The sequence below is a fragment of the Abrus precatorius genome, unplaced genomic scaffold (assembly GCF_003935025.1).
Source record: "Abrus precatorius isolate BTA unplaced genomic scaffold, Abrus_2018 Scaffold1, whole genome shotgun sequence".
Lineage (NCBI taxonomy): Eukaryota > Viridiplantae > Streptophyta > Magnoliopsida > Fabales > Fabaceae > Abrus > Abrus precatorius.
In genome coordinates this window covers 6,223,650-6,242,317 of record NW_020874291.1, presented here as the reverse complement: position 1 = coordinate 6,242,317, position 18,668 = coordinate 6,223,650, and the positions used below count along the sequence as shown (strand labels likewise).

Here is an 18,668-nt window from a genome sequence, read left to right as displayed (position 1 = left end):
AGGGCAGATTTGGAATTTTTAGGGAGAACAGCATAGTGGCCGCTACAGCCACGATTTCCAACCGCTATTCGCAGCGCAACAGCCACAACATTGAACCGCAATGCTATAGGGTCACCATAGTAGAACTGCACCACTCCGCTCCACCGCTATTGATAACTATGTTGGGAGTTTGGTTTCAGAGGGGAGGGGAGGGGAGGGGAGGGAGGGGGTTAGAAGGGGTTTAATCTTGTTTGGAAGTTGCTTAATTAGGAGGGGCAGGTTTTGGGGTTATTTTTTGAGTTCTCCCATTTTGGGAGGTTTTCTCTCTCCCACTCTTTCATACTATTTCACAAATAGGATTTTTTAACTTTTTTTTTTAAAAAAAAAATGTTAGTTTTTCAAGTAATAATTTTTTAAAAAAAATTTAAAAAAATAAAAATATTAATTTTAAAATTATTTATATAATTAAACTCTCCCTATCACCCTTCATTCTCAATATTAAACATCCAAACAAAGGAGGGGGAGGAAGGGGAAGGGTTTGAAGGGAGAAGGAGAAGGGAAGGGAGAGGGAAGGAGGTTAAACCACAAACCCCTTCTAATCCCTTCCCTCCCCTCTCCTCCTAAACCTAACTCCCAAACATAGCCTTAGAGAATTAATACCATGCTAAAGGGGAAAAAAGTTTTAAGGAATTGTGTTTTTTTCATTCATTACTAATCTGATTGTACTTGAGTGCTGTAATTATAGACCTTATGCAAGCACATTTCGTAGATGCTACAGATTACAATATCTAGTAATTAGCATAAGAAAAAGATAATATATTGTAAATGAGAAAGCATAAGAAACATGTGCTTCATTCTCACATACCAGCCCATATCTTGCAGCCTCAATGTCTCATTGAGGAATAGGTTGCCTAGAGCATGACAAACATTCCACTGGACCTAGTAAAAGACTCAAGGATCAAGAGTGGAAATCAAACTTATTCAGAATTAAATTAGAACAATGTAATTAAGGTACCTTAACATTCCCCGTAGTAATGCAAGAAAGAAATGCCTTAACTATTCTCTCTAGCCTATGAAAATCGTGCCAGGAATCCGATGCACAATGCTGTGGACACACCAGTAGATTCTCACTAGTGAGATGGGCACCAATCTTCTGGTCACGGTAGTCCACTGACATGTCTTGAAATTTTGATGTTGGACATTTAAAGATTCTTGAAATATACCCCAGAGCCCTTACAGCATTAGATTTAACCTGGTAATGCGTAAAAGGGAAGAACATATAAAACAAGAAACAATGAATAACTGTATTGTCAAAGGAGTCAGATAATCAGCATAACACTTAGCTAAGAGTAATAATCATAGGAGAAGAATAGGTGAAATCACATTTCATCAATATAGAAGATATGAATTGAAAGATACATAACAAAATAAAACCTACCTTGTCTCCGTCCTCGGTAAGATGCAAAGCACATTCACTCAACGATACAATCAGCTGGGGGTTAGAGTTTGAATCTGCATCAAAAATTCAAAATAAAAGGACGAAAATAAAGAGATTACAAGACAGAAGAAATAGAAATTGTCTTCACACTAAATCGTTGACCATTCCATCACAGACATCAAATTGAGCTCACCCATCTGTCCAAAGGGAAGGATTCTGACCGAGTGACAAATAGCATCACATATATTTGCCAATGCCCACGAAGCTGTTATCCTAACCTGATATGAGAAAACAATGAATTAGTGCTTAAGTAACAAAAAGGGTACGAATAAGTAGAGTAAAACACTGAAGGAGATATTACTGAGATTAGGGCATCATGAGTGTTAATCTCAACAGCATGGATAAACTTGTCAAGTACCTCTGCACTACAGAGATTATTGAGAATTTTCGTTAATACTCTAACGAATACAATGCAAAAGATTAAAAAAAAAAAATCATAAAAATTGACACTACAAGCTTTAGTATAACCTTTGACACACTTGTGGAAAACATGAAATGACACCAATGGCCCGACAGGCAGCAGATCTCACTGATGGCACATTATCATGTATAGCAGCATGCACCTACAAAATTTTAGCAAGTTAGTCAATTCAGTACAATGCCAATGGCATTGGGCATGAGTTCTATCAATACTTACTAAGGAAGATAAAATGAAGTCTTGCTTCTCCTTAGTGAAAGAGATGAACACAGAAGAAGTCATACCCGCAAAACACGTAATTGATGCAGCTCTCACCTTCCGGGAAATACAGAAAAAGGGACAGATTCATTAAAGATGCACTAATTATTCATTCAGTAATACTATAATTTCTTCCATAAAATAGGGGGGGAAAAAGAATTAAAAAACAGAAACATAACATATGCAAAAGGGAAAAATTCAGATTATTGGATCTTGAATTTGGGCATGGCCAAATTCAACCCCAAAAGCTAACTTTAAGGAAGAGTTCAAGAGGATTATTCAAGCCTTAACCAATGTATTTTGACACACTAATAGGAACTAGGTATCTTAGTAAAAAGAATTAGGGATAAACCCCAATTAGAAAACACACTGCAGAACTTCAAGGGTCTGCACCTCCCAATGCCATTAAGGCCCCAATTTCCTTTCAGAAATCACCCTCTATCCCTCTTTAATCTCCCCTCTTATTTATAGGCAATATGCCTTATTCAAACTAACTCACCTAATGGGTAACTAATTAACTAATTTTAACTAACTACTAAAGGGGGTTAACTAAGTAATCTATTTAGACAGACTATTAATGGGGGTTACCTAACAATACTCCCCTCCCTAAAGCTTCACCTCGTCCTCAAGGTGAAGGATTACATAATTCCACCAAGGTCTCACTATCTAAAGCATAAAAATTGACTGTCTCTTTTCCACCATAGCTAGAGATGCAACAGTAGCATAAGTTTCCCTGACCATGCTCCCTTCTCCTCACTTGGTACGTTTGTCCCTGAAATTGTGGAATGATGACTTGATCTGCTTTCATCTCCATCACCGTAGTAGCCTAAGCCTCCACACATGCACCACAACTCCACACATGCACCACAATCTGGTGGTTAAGGTAGGAGGAGCATCTTGCCTGCCTCACTTGAGGAACAAAGTTTCATTACAGCTGTTGATCCACCCCACTTCATGGAAGAAAATGAATCACATGGGTTTGGCAGAGGTGGTGGGATGTTCACACTACCCAAACCCTCAGTTGTTGTCATAGGATCAATCCTAGGCTTTCTGCTCATGACAAAGATAGGGCTTCCCTCAACCTTTGTTTCCTCTTTGCAACCTAGAGAAAGACCCCTCCCTTTGCTGTCCCTGCCACACTGATTCTTAATTTCAAGAACTTCATTTTTCCTTTGTTTTCTAATTCTTTGTCCATAATCTTGTTGGGTTTCTCCCTATTCTTGTAACTTTCTTGTGTTCATTTTATGTCCTTGAGCAGCTGGTTGTGTTTTCTCTAAGCCTTCATCGTCTGGTCTGTTTTCTTGCACCCAAGAATTGTCATCTTTGCTTCTATTTCTTGGGTCCCCATGCTGTTGCACCTCTTCCCACACTGGTTGATCAAAATCATACTCTGGCTGGAACCTTTTGATCAGTGCCTTCACAAATGTCCACCAGTCTGCACATGGGTTGCACCATTTCCATGCTAGCCACGAGTTGAGAGCATCATCTCTTAGAGCCTTTGCTGCCTTTGATAACTTCTCCTCCTCATGCATTCCAGTAGCTTCAAAATACTGCTCAACCTGGATCAGCCACCAATAGGCCTCCTTTCCATCAAATGTTGGAATCATCTTCAAGAACTCAATACCCACAGCTCCAATAACAGAGCTTTGATACTAGTTGATAGGAACTAGGTATCTTGTTAAGAAGAATTAGGGATGAACCCCAGTTACAAAACACACTGCAGAGGCACCTCCCAATGCCATAAAGGCCCCAATTTCCTTTCAAAAAACACCTTCTATTCCTCTTTAATCTCCCCTCTTATTTATAGGCAATGTGCCTTATTCAAACTAATTCACCAAACAAACCAACTGTTGAAGATCAGTGCAATATCATGCAAAAATGAAATACACACTTCCTTTATGGCATTGGGAGGTGCAGACCCTCGAAGTTCTGCATTGTACATTTGGTAATTGGGTTCATCCCTAAGTTTTCTTAATAAGATACCTTGTTTCTATCAGTTATTTAAAAAGACCAGACAGCAAACTATTGAAATTGTAGAAGTCCCACATAGACTTCAGATATGGCTAAAGTAAAACCTATAAAGGTTAAAGCATTCCTCACTTTACAAGCTAGCTTTCAGGATTTAGTTAGGCCTTAACCCAAATTTAAGATGGCATCAAAGCCTATAGAAGATTCAATATTCGGCCAAGCTAGCTTTTATTGTTGAGTTAGGCGTTAACCCAAATTCAAGATGGTATCAAAGCTTACTGTAGATTCAATAATGGGCCACCCATGACAAAAAAAAGAAAGAAAAACCTGTCCATGGAATTTTCCAAGGCAATTAACCTGGCCATGTGGATTTTCCAGCACGACCTACCTGGCCCCACAACTTTTCCAATACAACACCTGATCCCGCAGCTTTCCCAGTGCAATATTTAAAAAAAAAATAAAAAAAATAGTCCTACTGTAGTTGGAGTAATACCCCAATGTGACTATTGCAACAATAAAAAATGCTATTGGCATAGCTCACAATCTGATACAACTTAATTAAGCATATTAAGGCGAAACCGGAAATACACTTTATCAAGGACTGACCAGTGGATTAATTTTGATAAACTTCTGTAATCAACATACTGATATATAGAGAGAGAAAAGTAAAGGGAAGAGTCTTTAGACTCAGAATACTCAGAATGATTTAACTAACTAGATCTTCAGAATGACAGCATATACTAGAAGCTGATAGACACCTGACAACATGTTCAGCCTATAACTAAGTGTTGAGAAGGAGAGAAATGAGAAGACATAGGATGAATCCATGTGAATAATAATTACATGATATTTTTTGTTATCTAGAATCACACTAATTACATAGTTACCCTATTTTCATAGTTACCTTATTTACGTGCATTAATCTCAACAGTTAGTAATGACTGTCACTGTAACACTTCTTTTTATGCAATTCCGATACCAAATTATTATGGCACTGTTTTATGTACTTATAATGTAACATCCATATTTATTATTTACAAATATTTCCATTACTCTTAACAATTGTAAATCATATCTCGAGTGACTAATTAAATTTAACACACAACGCAAACCACAATTGCAAGCTATTTGTCAAGCTTCTAATGTGTAAGGCAAAAGGTGACTCATCTAACATTCTTCATAAGGTGTAAGGCATTGCATATCACTTTACATTCTTATCTCACAAAATCTAATGTGTCTCATACCAGATTAGTTCACAAGGTGAATGTTACTTCATCTACATCATACCAAATTAGCATAACTTAACATCACAAAAATCACATAACAGAAAATAACAGTAACATGTACTTAGTTTTACTCTCCTCTATTAATAATCAAAAACATTTATTCGTTTGAATAAATCCCTTACCATCACGTGAATTCTATGGTTGAAACTAGATAGAGAGTAATTAGATAATTTAAATGAGTATCTTATATTACAAAAATTTTTAAAAACAGTAGGAAAGCAAAGCCAAGGTATTATTTTTATCTTACAGGCTTGGCTCAAGATGCGCTCATAATGTACATATAAAAGTTAAAACCTCACTTCCCTAAAACCAAAAGAAAAAATAAATAGATGCAAGATATCTGAATAAAGTCACCGAAGCAAGTTGGCAAACATGACCCAATTCTCTAGTATTAAACAAAATATATCAAGTGATATTATCAAAGAAATGAAAATTCTCACCATTGCCAAAGAGTGATACAAGATAAGAGGCATATGCTTCTCAATTGTCTCACACCATTGCTGAATGCCAGATTCATAAGTTTCAAAGTTGACAATATTGTCATCTTTGCATTCTAGCTCATATGAGGGAGCAGATGACACTTTCTTCATCCTTATGCAATCAGATGCAAAAGGAAAACCCACCAATTTATCATCTGAAAGATCTTCCGTTCCTTGAAACCCAGATGCTGCCCGAAGACACTCATCTAGAACCTTAAAAGTTTTATATAAATTTTATCATTACCAAAAAAGATAGAAGATATCATGGCTCAGAAATGGCATCCCATATACTGGTCAAATTAAGAAAAAAGAAAATTTACAATAAAAAGTCCAAATTAAAAATTTAATCCTTTTCAATGCACATAAAAGGAATACAGATTAGATCCACCACTATATGGTCCATGAGACACCAAGACACATGAACAATGTAGTGGTAATAATAAATTAATAGAACTTCTAATATATATATGTGTGTGTGTGTGTGTGTGTACTAAAAACAAGCACATTGGAAGCAAGTTCATGCTCACACTGAAATGAAAAATGGATCAAATTTGGGAAATCATAACAAGACAATAATTTCAGATGGAATCAATGAAATTGGAAAGAAAAGTTTATCACTGTTCAAAGAATGGTTACCACCAACACAAGGTAAACTTGATTAACATTACTTCCAGCATATCTCTAATTAAATACTCTCCGGTCCTTTCTATCGGAACAACTACTAATATTTTTTGTCTTAATTATAGAAACAAAAACCTATTTTTTGATGTATTAATGGTTAAATTCTTTTTATACCTTTACTTATTGTGAGATTTGTATTAATGAGATACTAACCATTAGTCATTATTCATATAATTGGATATATTCATCCGTTTAATGTATAAATTATCAATAAACCATTTATGTCTATGAGTATATCTAGAATATAATATAAATTTCTAACATATTACTACCATCCAAGAGGTATAATTCTTATCATCCAACATCTCTGCAGAGAGGAGAGCAGAGATGTGATTTGTGAAAATAGCAAGATCGACCTTCAAAGGCTTAGAGACGCCATGGGCAGCAAGGGGAAAAAAAGGTGGAAGAACAGTGCCAAACACCCCAAATCGGGAGGAAGGAAGCACCAAAATGAAGTAAAAATAGCAGATTCAGTAAAAAGCAAAAAAAAAAAAGTCAACAATGTGCAGTGGATCCACTGGATAAGACATAGAATAGGGTTTATCTCTTGTTAGACTCTTGATACCATGCTGAGGAGAAATTGAAAGACATTGAGTGAAATTAGTGTGTTTGATACACAGTAAAGGGTTTTATTTATAATGCCTACATAATAATTACAAAATATTCTACTACAATTTACCACAAATAACACCTATCTAAGTAATTGTTAGACTCTTGATACCATGCTGAGAAGAAATTGAAAGACACTGAGTGAAATTAGTGTGTTTGATACAAAGTAAAGGGTTTTATTTATAATGACTACATAATAATTACAAAATATTCTACTACAATTTACCACAAATAACACCTATCTAAGTAATTGTTGAGAAAGAGAAAAACGAGAAGACAGGCTAAATCCTTCTGTTTGAATATGTTGAAAAACTTGGGCCTAACCTAACTCACTCCTAAAAGCTTGCTCATAGGAGGAGGACTATCCTAACTCTTATAAGGAATATACTGGCTCTATTCCTAACCAATGTGAAACATTTTAACACACCCCCTCACGCCCAGGACTGGACATCTAATGCATGAAATTTGCAGGACTGAACATCTGCAAGAGTGGAACCCAATAAGACTGGACATCTGTGTGTAGCCCAACATTCAAACTGGATAGGCTATACGATGTTGAGAAACTTGAGTCAAACTCAGCTCATAGAAGGAAGACTACCCTAACCTTTATAAGGAGTACACTGGCTCTATTCCTAACCAATGTGAGACATCTTAACAAAATACATAGCAAAGCTATCTATTTATAATAATAATAATAATAATACAAAACAAATATATAATTTTCAATTATCTAAACAATTACATATAGGTGTCAATTTAAGGCCTTCTTAAGGATTTAGCAAAATCTTTTGTCAATTGATCATTAGAATTGATGAATCAAGTAACAATATCTCCAAACAAGATCTTTTCTCTAATGAAGTGGTAATCTATCTTATCTTAATGTCCTTGGTCCTCTCATGAAAAACTAGGTTTGAGGCATAGTAGTCAATAGCGGCCCGTCACATCACGTTTCAATGTAGTGGTTGTTGCGCTGCGAATCACAGCAAAAGGGCAAGTTTGTTCTCCCTTTCTAAAAGCTGGAATGTTTTTTAAAGGGGGCAATCTTGAGAGTTTGCCCCCCTTTTATAAGTTCTACTTTAATTATATTATCTATAGTCAAAGTGGAACATCAACCCACCCCTTCACATTCAAGATTAGACATTTGGAGCATGAAAATTGTATGACTAATTTCATTTTAATATTACACTAGAAAGGCCATGATCAGATAGGTTTTGTTAGGAAATCCACAAGGCCAGGTTAATTGCACTGCAACAATGCATGAGGCTAACTTTTTCAGCCTAATCAAGGGTGACCCAATATCAAATCTATAGGCTCCAATACCATCATAAATTTGAACTTAAGCATAAGTCAATCACAAAAGCTAGCTTATAAGATGAGGATTGTTTTAACCTTTATAAGTTATACTTAAACCATAAATGTAATTGATATGAGATATTAGAGTATATAACTCAGTTGTATTAGTTTAGCTAGTTGTGTTTTAGTTGTATTAGTTTTGCATCGGTTTTTCTATTTTGATTAGTTAGTTACAGAATCTATTAGCACTCAACTCCAACTATATATATCTCTGTACTAATCTAAACAATCTCTCAAGAATATATTGAAAAACTCCTAACAGAGTTTCTTTTTCTTCTCTCTCTCTTTTCTTGCTTCCTTACATTCTTTTATGTTATCAAGAGCTTAGTTTCGATCCATCTGTTTTCTCATGACATCCACAACTAATGATGACCCTGATGGCACTTGCCCATCACCTCCCCCACCACCAACACCAAAAGTTGTGTTGCTTGCTCTACGACATTTTCCCATACTGTCGTTGCTAAGCTCATTGATTCGAATTACCTTTTCTGGCGATCGCAGGTTCAGCCAGTCATCAAAAGTCATGGCCTACTCAATTACATTCTTGCTCCACAAATTCCTTCAAACCAAGATCAAGATCGCAATACAAATTCACCTGAATATCAGTTATGGGAGAACCATTCAATTGCTACTATCATGGCTTCAGTCAACAATCTCTAAAGCGGTTCTTCCACGGCTTATACACTGCTCCATGTCATGGCATGTCTGGGACAAGCTTCATGAGCATTTTCTTTCCATTGCTCATGCAAAGAAAAAACAAATTCGTGGTGAGGTTAGTACAATTTCGCTTAATGATCGCCCAATTACTGCTTATCTCCTTCATATTCAGACTTTACTCGATTCTTTGCTATCCATTGGTGGTTTTGTTTCACTAAGTGAACACATTGATATCATTCTTGATGGGTTGCCACATGAATATGACACGGTGGTTACAGTTATTGGTTTGAAAATGGAACCTCTCACTGTTGATGACGTTTCTTTGCTGGTTCTTGCACAAGAATCGCGTCTTGAGAAGTCTAGAAGAACACACTTGGCACTGTGCATGTAGCTGAAGGTACCCCGTTTTCCTCCCAAGATTTTGCAGCTCACGCTAATCTTACACGTGCTTCCTCCGTTTTCTAGTTCTGGTTATGGAAATGTGTCTCATACTGCTCACAGTCACAGTGGTGGTGGTCATTTTAGTCATGGTGGCCGAGGAAGTGGTTGTGGTCATGGATGTTATGCTGATGTTCAACATCAAATTTGTCACAAGTTTGGTCATGAGGCTTCTTTCTCCTACCATGATGTTAGCTATGTTCCGTCTCAGCCCAAACAGAATCGTTCACCTTGCCCTTCCCAACATCCCTCCCACTTAACTAACCCAACCCCTCCCCCATTTCCCAATTTTTTGTTTCCTCCATATCTTAAGTCTACCCTCATTACCCGTTTCTTCCTTCCTTTACACCATCTTATACTATCCCTCATCTCCTCAATTTTGACCTCCTTCGCCCAGTCCCCAAGCCAATGTTGCAAGTGCTTCCTCTGCCTCTGCAAATAGCTGGTACCCTGATTCTGGTGCATCTCACCATGTAACCAATGTCTCTCAGGACACTCACCATGTCACTCCCTTTGAAAGCCCTGATCAAATCACCATCCGTAATGGTAAAGATATAGACATTAAATCTTCAGGTGTAACTTCCTTTGTTCTCCTTTTAATAAATTTGTTTCTCTTTGTCTTAAGAATTTATTGTTTGTTCCTTCCATGTGTCAGTCAATTCTACAAAGATAACTCTGTTTTTCAATTTCATCCTTCTTTCTGTATTGTCAAATCTCAGGCTTCTAAGGATGTGCTTCAACGCACAACGGGGCGCAATGGTCTTTGTCACTTTCCTAACCAGCTTCAGCCTTCCAAGAAGTCTAATTCAACATCTGCCTTTGTGCATAACACTATTAATCCTGTTGTTTCAGATTCTATTTCACATTCCTCAGTTGTAAATGTTGCATCTAATACAAGTGATTCATACTCTATTTGGCATTCCAGACTAGGTCATCCTAGTGCTTAAGTGCTTAAAACTGTTCTAAAATTGTGTAATGTTTCTTCCATTAATAAATCTGAGCTTGATTTTTGTTCATACTGTTGTCTTGGTAAATCCCATAAAATGCCATCCTTTCCCTCTAATTACGTCTTTACACCCTTTGAAGTAAGATAGCTTCACAAAATATCCTCACTAACTTGCTTGAGTGGTATGAGGAACATTAAGCCTTTGGTTTGATTGATTTTGTTACACAAACTCCTTTGCCTAGTGCCTCTCACATCACATCTCTAAGCCCATGGGTTTTATTCTAGGGCCATTATAATTTACTAGTAACAAGTCGTTAATATTTACTCTTTCTACTTCGGGTTATTTACCATGTCACAAGCATAATCTAAAGGTATATTGTTTATCTCCTTCCCTCTCTCTCTCTCTCACTGTTTCTATTGTTTTATGTTCCAAAATCTTGTACCATCAAAATTCAAATGTAAAGTGTCCTTCACTAATGATTGTTTTCCTTCAGGACTGCAGTTCAAGACGGACAATTGACTCCAAATGTGAGTTCAACTTTTACCAACTTAACGCCTCTACTTAACCAACAAAATAATTTTACCTCTAATATGTTAAAGTAACCATCAAAGATTGCTTCTATCCGTACTATTGATGAAAGCTGTAATTAATGGTCAAAAGTATCTTAATGCTATGCTAACAGCCTAACCAACAAACTAACTTCATCTCTAATCAGTTAAAGTAATATTATAAATAGCATTACATCTTTACATAGGTAACCATAAAAGATTGTTTCTATATCCCTACTATGATGACATGCTAGATGACTAACATGGATTGCAGCTTTTCTCCACACAGGCTTTCTTCCTATTTAGCAGCAATTTGGGTTTTTTCTATCGTTAATTCGAATCCCCCACAACAATTCTCAAGATTTTAAATTCTTTATAAAAATAGAATCAAAACAACATAATAAAGCACAGGTTATTTTAAATACCCTTAAAAATTGAATTACCCTCTTAAAATACCTCATTCCAAACATACTAAGGTGATTTAGCCATTATTTCGCCTTAGTCACCAAAACAGACATTTGTGCCATGGAAATAGTGACTGCCAAATGAAAACCACCACACCATTGCCGTTATATGGCATGTTTGTCAAATATCTGCCACATCATACTGCCATGTCCACCATTAGGCAACATTGGTAGGATAAAAAGCGAATAGGTTGGGCTTTATGCTTTTAATTAATGTTGTCGTCCCTTGGTTTACTAACTAAATTTTAAACAGTTGTCCTATATGGTAGTGAATGTTGGGCCTTAAAGAAATAAGATGAGAGAAAAAATGGGAGTGGCAGAAATCAAAATATTAAAGTGGATAAGTGGTCACATGAGAAAGGACAGAATAAGAAATGATCCTCCACATGAAAATGTTAAGAGTAGCACCTATAGTGTAAAAGATGACTGAATACTGTCTTAGGTGATTTAGGTGTGTGCAAAGAAGCCCTTCGGAAGGACCAGTAAGGAGAGTTAATAGCATAACTTCCATTCCAATAAAAAGGAGTAAAGGAAGACCTAGGAGAACCTTAGATAAAGTTATTAAAAGAAATCTTTTAATTAATAATATTTCAAAACTTTAGTTTTTGACCGAGCTCAATGGCATCATGTGAATCATATAGCAATCTCATCTAGTGGGATAAGGCTTGCTTGCTTGTATTTTGGTCAAATACTTTGTCCCTGTTTTGCACTGTTCCATGACGACCACTCTTAAAATCAAAGAACAATAACTTTTGAGCCATCTAGTTCTTCATTTTCTAACACAATAAAGTATGGAAGGAACATTAAAATCTATATGGTAGACAAGAATGCAAACACACCAATTAACATCCATGGATATATAACACATGCACTTTCTACAATCTAATTGATTACTTGTTATACATCATTTAATCAAAAAGGCAGAAACGGAACTGAAGCTAATATAGGGAGGATTTAGCATTTATGAAGAGGAAGGATATAGTTGCTACCTTAATAGCAGTGACAAGAACTTTTTCACTAATAAATGAAGTAGGACTACCAACATGTTCACTTGACTGCCAGGAAGGAATTTCAAGGCATACAGCGCTAAGGAAGCCATACACAATAGCAGAAACTTGTTCCCAACATGCAGTCACTACGTTAGGATAATTGTGGGATATAGCTTTAAGTGCCTGTAAAAGGTTAATCAGAATAAATCAATAGACTATCATTGATACACATACATCAACTTTCTATTGAAAAATCAATTGATAAAACACAGCTATGTGAGTAACTTTCCATTACAAAATAACAAAGACAAGATACCAGTTAGCCTTCAGAATCAAGCATATTACAGTTGACATTAATATCATCAAATTTCATTAACCTTTTCCAGAAAAAAAAATCCTTTATATTTTACAATATTTTAATACAATATTAGACCAAACATTGTCATTTAGGCAGATATCTTCACAAGGTACGTCCAGGTTAAAAATGGAAATCAAAGAAAACAGGCTCATCAGAACACATAAATTCATCAAACCAAATACACCATCCCCATTTTTAGTTGGTAAAAACTAAATAATTCACCAATCCATGCCAAAAATATTCAAATTTTCCAATGAGGATACCTGAAGGGCCTCAAGGCAAATGGTTGGACAACTCCGTTGCATTGAATATTCAAATAACATAGACAGAACACCTGACTTCTTTCCAGTCTCAATATAACCTAGACGAAAGCCAAATGCAGACATGAATCTAAACCAATGAATAATAAAACATGACAACAAAATACCAGAAAGCTAACCAGCAATATTTTGTGGCAAAACATAGAATCTAAATAGATCAGTCATCCTGATGAGTTAATGGCTTAACGTACATGTAGATATTGACTGACCTAAGTGACCAATATCCAAAAACAAAACAAAACTTTATAGGCAATTTTTCTAACAATGGGAAACAGGTTTACATTCTTGATCTCAAAGCATGTACTTAGAGAAGATAACACAATCATAGGAACATAAATGTTACCATGTTAGCAAATTTTCTAATGATTTCATCAGCTAGAGTCTAAATCATTAAATATCTTATTCCAGTCAACAACCACTCCTTAATCACATTGTTCATAATTTATCCACATTCCATCCTATGCATCAATCAAAACTTACAATCCCTTTGACTCCCCCCAAATTCAAGACTTTTCGTCCAACTATTTTCATCATGAATTTAGTCAAAGCCATTCTTAAGTGTTGGACCTTACCAATGTTGTCAAATAACTGCCATGGCAGTGCCATGGTGGATGTTGGTGGCAGTTTTTGCCCAAACCACCACAACCATGGCAGAAAATGGTGGATTTATGATAGCAAGGCCATGGCAGCCGTTATGCGCCTCGCAAACATGGCAGAAAATGCTAGTTTATATGGGAAAGAACAAAATGGGCCTCTAACCCAACACGGTCCAAAGTGACCCAAGAACCCAAAAGCATACATGTCAATAGTGCTGCTATTGCGAAGGTGTGGATCGGTGGTAAGCCATGAAACACTAGCTGTCATGTTTTCTCTGTCGTGGAGGTTGTGCCCTAATCATAGACAAATTTTGACTGTGGGTGCTCGTTTTCAAAGCTTGATGGAGAAAGGGAGCAAAAATTCAATTCTGCCCTTGCTACAGGGTCGTTTGAGCCTTTTTAAGGGCAAAATGGACTTTATGCCCACTTAAAATTTTTTCCTTCTCAAGCAAGTGTCCTACATGGTACTATACCTATTCTCTCTTTCTTGCTTTGTTTTTCGTCTCTCTCTGAAGCCAACTTTTCCATCTTCACCATTTTCACCGGAGAAGACATCCTTTCCAGCTGTTTTCCAAGGACTGTGAGTGGAGGGGACATTTTTTTGCCATCTATTTTCCATTTTGCTTCTCTGTGCTATGTTTTTCTGCTTCAAAAAGTTCTCTATTTGTCACTCTCTGTGTGTCTATTTTGCTTTTTCTGGTGCTCTGTTTTTCTTCTTGAAACTGTTAGAATCACAGGAGAAAGAAGAAGAAATCTGAAATCTTTTATTCAAGAATGAAAGAATTTGTGTACAATGAGTACCCCGGAGTAAACTCCTCAGAGGCTAAATCTCTGCCACAGGTTCTGACTAACTTCCCAAAAACTGCCCCCCTCCCTAATTCCCTCTGCAATATACCATTTAGGTGATTGACAGAAAGTAACAGAACATGTCAGAGAGCAACAGAAAATAACAACTAACTCCTAACCAGACTGTTTCCGTTTTCTAGAATAGACTATCCAAGGTTTAGCTTTGGTTGGAACATTATTTACAATGATATTAGTATTAGGATCAGGAGTCACTTGACCCTGAGTCCTATCATTCCTCCCATCTAGAAAAGCAGACTTGTCCCAAGGCTGAAATAAGGAAACTGGCTCAGCAAGACTGTCTCATCTTCCCAAGTGGTATCCTCGTCAGGGCAATGTTTCCACTTGACTAACCACTGTTTGCAAACTTCCCCATTGTTGAGAATTTCTCTGGATGCTAGTGTGGACTCAGGTTCGACAGAAGCTTCTAATTCAACCTCAAACCCGATAGGAAGATTAGGAGAAACAGTATAATCTCCAATAGCTCGCTTTAACTGAGATACATGGAAAATTGGATGAACCCAAGCGGAATCCGGTAGTTGTAATTTGTAGGCCACTTCACCCAATTTCTGCAGTATTTTATAAGGTCCATAAAACCTAGCAGCAAGCTTTGGATGAATTCTTCTTGCTACTGTTTGCTGTCTGTGAGGTCTGTGTTGCAAACCCAAAAACAGAGTATAATATTTATATGGAATGAAAGAGGGAATCTTGATTGAATTGAGAAATATAGGGGAAACAATGAAAAACAGATGGGAATGAGTACCCAATCTGCTCCAGAGCCAAGCTCCTTAGAGTCACCTCAGAGAGGTCTCGATCACAAAGATGCAAAATAGAATGATACCCTCCTCTCTCTCCAAACCGATACTAAATAACCGAAAAGATAACAAAAAGCAAATATCTCACTCCACATCCCAAAATACCCCTTAACTAACAATCATGACTCAATCACCCTTCTAACATCTCTTCCTCACGTACACCTGGCCCCATCTTCCACGGTTGCCTTCATGCACTAAAGGCTCACTTGCTTCACCTTTCATGGCTGTATCAGTCTGAGTTTTCTAGAATAGACTATCCAAGGTTTAGCTTTGGTTGGAACATTATTTACAACAATATTAGTATTAGGATCAGGAGTCACTTGACCCTGAGTCCTATCACAAACATTGCTCTTTTTCTCAGTCAGTCTGCTACTTGTCAAAAGCCTGCATTCTCTTTTCCATCATTTTCCAGCCATGGTATCATAGTTGTCAATAGCAGTGGTGCGTGGCAGACCTGGTTTGCATTGGACAAATGGATGGATAGCTAAGACCTTTTATTACTGAATAAGTGACATGGATCTTGAGGATGATGAATGATCATACATTATCCATTTGAACTTTTGCTATAGTGACTTGCTGTCAATTTTTGTTTATCTTTTTGAAAGACTATATTGAATTTGAACAGTCACTTTCTTTTGTTTATGTGACTAACTTTTATGATTTAAATCCTACCTTGCTTACAAGTGTATGTCACATTATTAGCTATATACTATTTGACTTCAAAATGTTAATATATTAGATGTTTTGATGTTTCTTTATGCTACAATGCTCTTATATTTATGTTTTTAATGTTTTAAATTATTGATATTGAGCCTTATGGTTCAGGATATGATTTGATTTACAATTCAAAAAATAGGTCTTCCAATTCACAACTTGAATCCCGATTTAACTACCTTGTTTATAACCAATCTTTTCTAACTAACTAATGGACTATTTGATTGATATCTGTCCTTATTCACTCATCAATTCATACATCTTAACAGAATCATTGAGAATTAGAGGGAAACACATCTATTGCTTACACAAGCCATATTTATACTATGCCACTATAGTACAACATACATCAAGTACAAGATTACAAAGGTAATTAACAGCTTGTAACTTGAATTGTGTAACCATTGATCTAAAATCAGGCATGTCATTAATTTAAATAATTACATACATAATTTCTTTTACTATCAAGAGTAGCACAAAAGTTACCTGAAGAAACCTCATCATAAAGCATCTTTTTTATATGAGCAGAAGACGGTGAGGTAGACAAAGCTAATGTCAAGCAACCAATAGCAGCCGCCTGCTAACATGGGTCAATGTCATTAAAACACATCACTGCTTGTAAGAAAAACAAACTTTCGAATAATCAATCATAAAACTAACCAACAAACTATTCTGGTCACTTTTCAACTGAAACCCTTCTTCAATCCTTGTCCTAAGACATGTAACAACAGTAGGCAACAAATTTGGTGGCATTCGGGAGTATCTGGCAAAACAATGATTTCAGTGCACATACTAATTTTCCATATCAAGCCAGGAAATCCTCCTAATCATACTACATTTGGAACAAAAGAGGAAATAAAATCTATATAGAAATAAACTAAGAATCATATATGCTATTGGTGTTGGTGTAATCAACACAAATAAATATTTAGTGTATATTTCAAATGTTCAAGGTCGGTATCTGGATTTAATAATTTTATGCTTATTTTTTGTGTTCATTAATTCTCTTTCCAAATGGAACTTAATGACATCGTGTGATCCATATAGCCAACCTCACCCTGCGGGATAAATTTTGGTGGTTGTTTTTATTCTCTTTCCACATTTCCTAAATTTTTCACTTTACAACCATAGGACTATAAGTCACTAGGGTTATGTATGTTATGTATTTTACTCACACCATAAGTTATGTCTATATATTTCCTCCTTAACCAAATCCCGTAATTTAACATTGTATCAAAACCAACAGATTCACCTGAAGAATTGTTTTTCTTGTTTTCATTTTTGTTTGGTCTTAAACGTTATTTAGTGTGTTGTGTCATGCTGGCTGGGTTTTGGTTTAAATTTTTTGGTTCACCACACATCGTCATTTCAGCTTCATTTCACAAATTGGCTTAGTTTTATCTTCTCCTACACACTAGCTGCATTTTAGCCCATATCTTTCTACAGATTGGGTCCATTCCGGTCTGGCTGTCTCTAGTGCCATAGCAGTCTAGCTCACCCAGGTGCACTGCGGCCCATCTTCAATCCAAGCAGCAATTCAACTTGTCTTTGATCGAAGTTATCAATCCCAGATAGAGGTGCCAGTGCATAGCAGCAACCACATAACTGGATGACCACAGTTTTAAAATTTTTTTTATGAAGACATCTAATCTATATCTTTATTACATATTAATTACATGTGTAATGCTCAAAAAATATTCAAAATTCTTGACATATTAATCATCAATAAGAAGCAATAAGTCTTAATCAAAGCATTCAAGTAATACCAATAAAAAAAGGTGAAGGAAACAAAATATCTTAACTTTGCAGACAGGAAATATTAGAAAGAAAACAACAGAGAACATAAGAGAGAAAGCAGAACTGCAAATAGAGAAGAGTCAAGGTTCCATGCGCCTGAAAACAACCAGAGATGGGTTGCTCCACTGCTATGGAATGAAGTTGTCCCCACTGCAGTATATCAGATCCACAAAATCCCAGATTCTTAAATTTCAAAACACCATGCTCATCCCTCCTATCAACATATCCACACATTAAGATCTTTTCATCCATACCAAAAACAGCCTTTCATTGCACAGTTTTTGTTCATGTAAATCAGCCTCTTTGTAGCAAACTGGGTTCCAAATCCATGGAATGTATATTTCTGGGATTCTCACCAAATAACGATCCAAGATTGGTAGAGAGTGAGCTTTAAGTTTGAGTAGTTTGTTTGTCTAAAATGTCTTAGCAAATTAGACTCAGCCTCTAACCTAATACCCTTTGACTTGTTGCTAACCCACCAATTTAGGACTTTATTATCTTAGCCAACAACCAACAAATTTCACAACTCTATTGCATTTTTGTTAAAATTGCGATTAAAATTGCAGGATCGTACAATTTTACGATCTTATACCCCTTGGACAATCTTAATCGGACTTTGGGATCACTTATATGGAAGATCGGATGAGATCCCG

The 18,668-nt window shown here is 36.3% G+C and overlaps 1 protein-coding gene across 4 annotated transcripts in view; it reads right to left on the bottom strand.

The window, feature by feature from the left end:
• The window catches only part of LOC113856037 (HEAT repeat-containing protein 6), a 63,848-nt gene that overhangs the window by 27,125 nt on the left and 18,055 nt on the right, over positions 1-18,668 (bottom strand). For 3 of the 4 annotated variants that reach the window (XR_003502856.1, XM_027487662.1, XM_027487674.1), the window contains exons 12-23: positions 16,879-16,981; positions 16,705-16,795; positions 13,194-13,291; positions 12,573-12,755; positions 5,848-6,099; positions 2,115-2,210; positions 1,946-2,040; positions 1,779-1,842; positions 1,611-1,695; positions 1,418-1,491; positions 995-1,231; positions 845-918 (exon numbers count right to left, since the gene is read on the bottom strand). Coding sequence is in view for 2 of the 4 variants with exons in the window: in XM_027487662.1 (XP_027343463.1) it covers positions 845-918; positions 995-1,231; positions 1,418-1,491; positions 1,611-1,695; positions 1,779-1,842; positions 1,946-2,040; positions 2,115-2,210; positions 5,848-6,099; positions 12,573-12,755; positions 13,194-13,291; positions 16,705-16,795; positions 16,879-16,981 (1,452 nt within the window). In the remaining 2 variants the exon portion in view is untranslated. The remainder of the gene's footprint in view (positions 1-844; positions 919-994; positions 1,232-1,417; positions 1,492-1,610; positions 1,696-1,778; positions 1,843-1,945; positions 2,041-2,114; positions 2,211-5,847; positions 6,100-12,572; positions 12,756-13,193; positions 13,292-16,704; positions 16,796-16,878; positions 16,982-18,668) is intronic. The other variant, XR_003502857.1, reaches the window with a different exon arrangement.